This window comes from Poromitra crassiceps, assembly GCF_964638095.1.
Source record: "Poromitra crassiceps genome assembly, chromosome: 23".
Lineage (NCBI taxonomy): Eukaryota > Metazoa > Chordata > Actinopteri > Beryciformes > Melamphaidae > Poromitra > Poromitra crassiceps.
In genome coordinates this window covers 19,687,437-19,694,534 of record NC_139639.1, presented here as the reverse complement: position 1 = coordinate 19,694,534, position 7,098 = coordinate 19,687,437, and the positions used below count along the sequence as shown (strand labels likewise).

General features: G+C 48.5%; 1 protein-coding gene across 1 annotated transcript in view; it reads right to left on the bottom strand.

The window, feature by feature from the left end:
* The window catches only part of zswim5 (zinc finger, SWIM-type containing 5), a gene marked incomplete at its 3' end in the record, with an annotated part of 100,318 nt that extends 93,938 nt beyond the window's left edge, over positions 1–6,380 (bottom strand). The window contains exon 1 of the mRNA XM_083659246.1: positions 5,846–6,380. Coding sequence (XP_083515372.1) covers positions 5,846–6,377 — 532 coding nt within the window. The 5' untranslated portion in view covers positions 6,378–6,380. The remainder of the gene's footprint in view (positions 1–5,845) is intronic.
* Positions 6,381–7,098: the final 718 nt, after the last annotated feature.

The following is a 7,098-nucleotide window of genomic DNA, read 5'->3' as shown; positions in this document are numbered from 1 at the left end:
GCAGCTTTGCCATGTGAGAGCAGGAGGTTAAAAACCAGCGTTGTGCTGCAGTGTTTGGAGTGAAGAAGCCCCTGCAGAGTTCTTCTCAGCCCACTGACTGACTGCTCCCATACACTTTAATCCTGTTCAACTTCTCGCCTGGCTTTGTCCCCGTCACCGCTGCTTCAAAAGACGCTGGGGAGCCATACAGCTTTATGCAACGCCGTGGAGACAGGGACGCGCTTGTAACACACACACACACACACACACACACCACACACACACACACACAGTCACACACACACATGCATATACATACACACCCACATACACACACACAGTCTCTCCCCTCCTCCCCCCCTTCTGTGAACAAGGGATTTTTCTACAGCTGGGTAACAAAGCATGACCCAATAATCCAAAGCTCGACTCAAAGCTACAGAACCCCCCCCTCTGCACCACCACCACCACCCCCGTCTCCCCCTCCCTCTATATCACTTCCTCCCGCTCTCTGAGGACTTTATAAGGCGCTGGCAAAGGGGGCTTCTAGTTCCTTCTAGGCGTGCATGTGTGTGTGTGTGTGTGTGTGTGTGTGTGTGTGTGTGTGTGTGGTGTATGGGGGGGTGGGGGTTACCAACACAGGCGCGCTTAGCTTTGATTATTCTAATTATGACTTGGAGCTGGGAGCAGATTATTATGAACACATGGGCCAGTGAGTTGTTGATGAGCTCACGTCGGTATTACCGTTAACCCAGGCTGACAGACAGAGGCTTTACTGCCAACTTGCTTCACTTGGGTGTGTGTGTGTGTGTGTGTGTGTGTGTGTGTGTGTGTGTGTGTGTGTGTGTGTGTGTGTGTGTGTGTGTATGGGGAAGGGTGCTCGTGGGACACACCAGTCATCTTTTTCTCTTTTTTGTGTGTGCCGTGACACACGCTCCGGTGTACGGAAATGTTTGGTGTGGTGTTAAAATGGCCGACTTAAAAAAGAATAGAAATGAATGCGAGTTATGTGTTTTACGAATGCAAGTTTCGTGTTGGGGTGGGGAAGGGGGGGGGGGGGGGGGACTTGTGAGCTCTTCCCTAGGAAGACCAAGTTCTACTCTGTCCACACAGCTAACCCAAATAAATTCACAGTGCAAATATAAATCTAATTTTCACCAAATAAGCAGTCTAGTGCAGAGAATAGCTCGACACATTCTCCATAGAGTTTATAACGGTGTGGCTCAATTTAAGAATGCAGTCGTGAATGAGGGTGGAGTTAAGACTATGCAGATTTCTGGGACACTCACGGCCACAGGCAACTAAGATAAAGGGCCAAATCTCTATTCAAACGTTTCCTGGCCTTCAGATGTTGCCATGTGATCGTGCGCTCGTGTACGTTTTCGGGCCCCGTTTCCTGAAAAACGCCTGTACCACTCTGCCTGTACCACTCTGCCTGTACCACTCTGCCTGTACCACTCTGCCTGTACCACTCTGCCTGTACCACTCTGCCTGTACCACTCTGCCTGTACCACTCTGCCATGTGGACAAACCATTGTATAGATCAAACTCGCTGACTGTAAGAAAAACGTCAGCAAAAGAGCACACCCACGTGGCGCTAGGCTAGCTCTCCTTGTGAGGTGAGATTTGAGCTTCCCAACATGTGGCTTCACTTGTGGCAACAACAGACAGCAGTGCTCCTCCTCACACAGTCTGGTCGTGTCTTTAACTCTCTCTGTGACGCCCAAATGATGGGAGTCCTGCAGAGGAGAAAAGCCGATCACCGGTTTCCCTCCCTAACGCCAGATCTCATTAGTATTAATCACCTGAAAAACAAGCGCAATTGTAAGCCTCGCTGCGGGCACGCGGATTCTGAGAGTCTGGGAGAAAAACAAAGTCCGAAGGCCAACGTGCGTTTACAGGAGTACAAGCTCCTGATGCCCCTGAGATAGCTGTGGGGGGGGGGGGGGGGGGGGGGGGGGCGTTGACACACAACAACAACAACAACAACGATGACAAAAACAACAACAAATATATTAACATCTTATGATAGGAAGTTGGAGACTAAATGTTTTGATGCAGCCTGCAGCTTTTGACCTGGTCTAGCTGCTTTCGAGCGTTGCTGGTTCTCTGCGGCATCGTGGATGTGTTGTATTTCAAATGTGACTGAGGGGGGATTATGACAAGAGCCCCTGAATTTGCCCAAAATAAGTTGATGTCTGTGAACAGCAAACGGCGGTGTTAGCACCCCCCAAAAGCCACAGCTACTACTAGCTACTAGCTCTGGCAGGAGCTGTAGGCTGCATGAAAACGCAGCAAGACCCACCGCACATCTCGGTACCGACACCACAGACAGATGACGACTCTGTGTGGACCAGGCTGCAGGCAACAGTATGTAAACTCACCACAGAGAGGTTCTGTTTTAAACAGTATGTAAACTCACCAGAGAGGTTCTGTTTTAAACAGTATGTAAACTCACCAGACACCAGAGATAGGTTCTGTTTTAAACAGTATGTAAACTCACCAGACACCAGAGATAGGTTCTGTTTTAAACAGTATGTAAACTCACCAGACACCAGAGATAGGTTCTGTTTTAAACAGTATGTAAACTCACCAGAGAGGTTCTGTTTTAAACAGTATGTAAACTCACCAGACACCAGAGAGGTTCTGTTTTAAACAGTATGTAAACTCACCAGACACCAGAGATAGGTTCTGTTTTAAACAGTATGTAAACTCACCAGAGAGGTTCTGTTTTAAACAGTATGTAAACTCACCAGAGAGGTTCTGTTTTAAACAGTATGTAAACTCACCAGACACCAGAGAGGTTCTGTTTTAAACAGTATGTAAACTCACCAGACACCAGAGATAGGTTCTGTTTTAAACAGTATGTAAACTCACCAGAGAGGTTCTGTTTTAAACAGTATGTAAACTCACCAGAGAGGTTCTGTTTTAAACAGTATGTAAACTCACCAGAGAGAGGTTCTGTTTTAAACAGTATGTAAACTCACCAGACACCAGAGAGAGGTTCTGTTTTAAACAGTATGTAAACTCACCAGAGAGGTTCTGTTTTTGCCAAACTGCTCAAATAGTAGAAAAGTGGCCCATTGCCCTATCTAGATGTAGTCAAGAATGAGATGCATCTCATCTGCACTGAATACTTCAAAGCATGCATCACCAACATGCAGCCTTGTCTCAATCACAATCAAGCCGTCCCCAACTGTTCCTTTTCGATTATGCAAAGTAGGCCTGTGCTATGTGCATCTAGCTTTCTCCTCTGTCATGTCAATGTCAGGTGAGAGCAATGCCAAGGCTAACCAGTTACAGGTGTATTCCCAGATTTAAACTTGTGTATGTGAACGCGGCCCGCCCTCTTCACAATACAGCTGCACACTGAGTGCGTTTACATGCACACTAATAAACCATTTATTATTGTATTTCTATAGTTACCTGATTATCAAGTGGTGAACGGAATCCTTTACCGGATAAAGGCCGTTATCGGTTTATGAGAAAGCCGATAAACACACCTAGGTTTCTGCTGAATCATCGGGTTTATTCATTGCAGTCAACGTCCACTCACAGACTTTGAGGTGAGTCTTTATTTACTAAGTGCATGTAAACGGGGAAATCAGATTATTGCCAGTTACCTGATTATTCTTCTCAGTTATCTGTTTATTGTGTGCACTGTGCATATAAACGCACTCAGTTACCGGTTCCCGAGGTCGCCCAACCGCCGAGCGAGGCAGCACTCAAATCTTATCTTGTAATCACAGAGCTATTTAACCCGTCCTGTGTTTTGTTGACAGAAAGACAAAGCCGTGCGCCTCGACTGACCTTGGGGGAGATTGAAAAACGATTCACCGGTGAGGCAGGTAAGACTGGAAGTGTTTGCTTACGGGTGCATGTGGTTCATTTTTAACAGTTCAAACTTCAACTGAAGTTTGAAAAGAAAAAAAGAAAAGGATACAACTGCCCGAGTCACAAATTATCTGCATATTCCTGTTTGGTGGCACATACTGTAGTCTATGTGCTATCATCAGCAAACTTTAGAATAAATCTTACATGGAGCTCTGGTGTGTGTGTGTGTGTGTGTGTGTGTGTGTGTGTGTGTGTGTGTGTGTGTGTGTGTGTGTGTGTGTGTGTGTGTGTGTGTGACTGTGTGTGTGTGTGTGTGTGTGTGTGTGTGTGTGTGTGTGTGTGTGTGTGTGTGTGTGTGTGTGTGAGTCAGGAAGTTGGTAAACACAGGTTGACATTGGGATACCAACAAGTTCTCGATTATTCAAAACAAGACTTTACCATTTACAAACAATCCTTGATATGGTACACATTTAAGGCCTTGGGGCTACCAGCAAAAGGACTACTACATTCAATGACTGTGCTGAAAATGTGCTTTTTGTTACCTACTCCCAAACAGAGTGTAATGGAAAACTGTCCAGCCATACCTACACACACACACACACACTTGCAAACCTCACAGTCATTCCGCAATGAATCTTTCTATAAGCACATCTAATTTTAATTTCCCCCCAGTCTCAGATTTCATTTGGTTAGGAGGCAACATCAGTGAACATTTCTAAGATGCAATCGGATACAGCAGCTATAGGAGCCCCATAGTTTGCAGCTTTCCCCAGATGAAGCCCCCATGAAGCAACATGAAACCCCCGACAAGCTCCAGTGGCTCTCACACCATATAACCTAAAAAAAAATCCTCGCCGTCACCACAAAACGCTGCTTTTGGCTATGCGTTGGTTACAACTCATCGGTTGTCCTCATGCTCATCAGTGGCTCTGTGGAGTCGGCTCGTATGAAACTAATGAGAATGTGAATGGAGATGGAGAGCTTTGCGGAATGGCCCTTTGTTTGGAAACAGCCTCTCTGCAGCGCTGGAAATGCGAGACGCTTATCGATCATTTCAACTGGAAGCCTTTTGTGTTGCAAGCGACCGAGAGGCTGCAGGCAAACGCACAAATAAAGCCAATCCAGTGCTATTTGCTGCGGCGAGGGTGTTAACTTTAGTGGCAATACGTAAAAAAAAAAAAAAAAAAACACTCCAGCACATATTTCCCACGTTGGTGGCGACTGCGCTCTTTGTCCGGTCCGAGCAGCAAATAAACAAAAAGATATGTGGGGGGGTTTCAGATTAACGTTGGATTCATCATATTAAGAAAGCAAATAACCGCCTTTGTCCCTCGTCGACACCCTCCACCGACGGTCGGTGAGTTCCGAAAAACGACTTTTGCGAAGGGGAAATTACGCAAACAAACATAAAAGCCCGACGCTGTAACGTCCTATTGTATCCGCGTCTGTCTGTCATCAGACCCCCTCCCTCCCCCCCTCTCTCTCCGGGGCAAGGCTCCAGCCTGCTCCGCCGTCGACGAGCAGCCCCGGAGAGGGAGAAAAGAGCTGGCCAACAACAGCTTACCCAGTTTCAAAACCTCGCTGCCTAGCGAGACAAACGCTTTAAATGACCCTGGAGTGCGTAAAGGCGCAGTAACCAGGGACAGCAGAGCTACGGAGTCATGAAAAGCCACAATAGGAAGCCCTTTAATTTTTAAACAGCAGCTGGTCGGCTAAGCTAGCGAGCAACCTTATCCTCTGTTCCCTTTTCACAGAGGGACAGCTACTACAAACTCCGAATAAAGCTATACAAATGTGTGTAGTTTCCGATAGTGTTTCCTTTAACGCGTAGTAAACTAAAATACACCCAGAGACCACTGTGTGGTTACATTTGCTCCAAAAACAGCCGCTTTCCGTACTTTCCACGATAGCTGGGAAAACTTCCATCAATCATCCCCGGGCTGGCAGACAGGCAGTCAGCAGAGATCCAGCCAGCAGCGAGAATTGAAACAGTCCACGGTGTATGAGCCAAAAGAGCTGGAGCTATCCCACTTACCGACTTGTAAAACGTTTTCCACACAACCGGTCTCCAGCAGCCTGATGCCGCGGCGGAAAGGCAGCCCGTCTCCCGTCCCCGCGGCTCCGGCTGCCCCGGCGGTAGCCCCAGTCGTCCCAGCGGTAGATCCTCCGGTAGATCCAGTAGCAGCCCCGGACGCAGCGCCCCCAGAACCGCCGCTAGCAGCTGAGGGAGCCTCTTCGCCGGCTGCTCGGCACTGGAACGAAGAGTACATGCATATCTCCTTCTCGTTGCGGGGAAAAGACCAGTAGACGATGCGGCGCTGCACGGGCTCTGGGATCCGCTCGAAGCGCTCCTCCACTCGCTCGAAGGCCCACTTCTCCGCGACTGCCTTGGCGGCGCAGTCCAGCAGGGACTCCGGCGAGCGGTACCGCGAGTTCCCGGGGAAGCCGCTGCCGTGGCCGGGCCCCGGGCCGGGCCCTCGGGGAGCGGGGCGCAGGCAGGGTCGCTTGCTGGCCGGGGGGAAGGAGAGGAGAGGAGGGGGCGGCTGTTCTCTGCGTCCTTCCGCCATGGCAAGCCGTGAACACTGAAGACAGAGGTGCTGCACGGAGCAGCAGCAGGAAACCAACTAGCGCTCACACTGAGGAGCCAGGACTGTCAAACAGACGGGATACTAAATATCACTTCCGGCCACGACTTTCAAAATAAAATCTGATTGGGTTTGTTACATACAAAAACAAATGCCTTCCTGTTACTGTGACTAGCTTTTACATAGAGACAGTCCGCATGTCTGGGAACGCCCATACAGGCTCTAGGAACGCCCACAATAGACGCTAGGTTAGCTGGCTCAGTCTTGCTGGGGGCGGGGTCAGGGTGGGGTAAATCCCCCCGTTTTATCCATTCAGCAAAGTTAGAATTTAGCTGATAGCCCAGCCCAGGCAGACACGATCGGGGATTTAACCACCGCAGTAAACGCACATCTGAGCAGACGTCTTGTGTTCTGTTCTAGCACCCCCAAACATGTAGTTTAGAGCCGCAGCACCGTCTTTTGGTGAGTCAGCCCATGAGATATATCGGCGGTTTTACCCCACTCGCGCGCCAGCCGTTTAACATTTTGTGGGCGTTCCCAGACATGCGGACTGTCTCTATACAATGTTTTGCTACATTTTAAATCACATCAATATAAGAATTGCAACAGAAACTGGCCAGTTGCAAATTAACCAAATGGCCGGACATGCATTTTTTATTCTCTACTTTGAACTATGTCCTCTCTGACTAGAATTACATTTAAA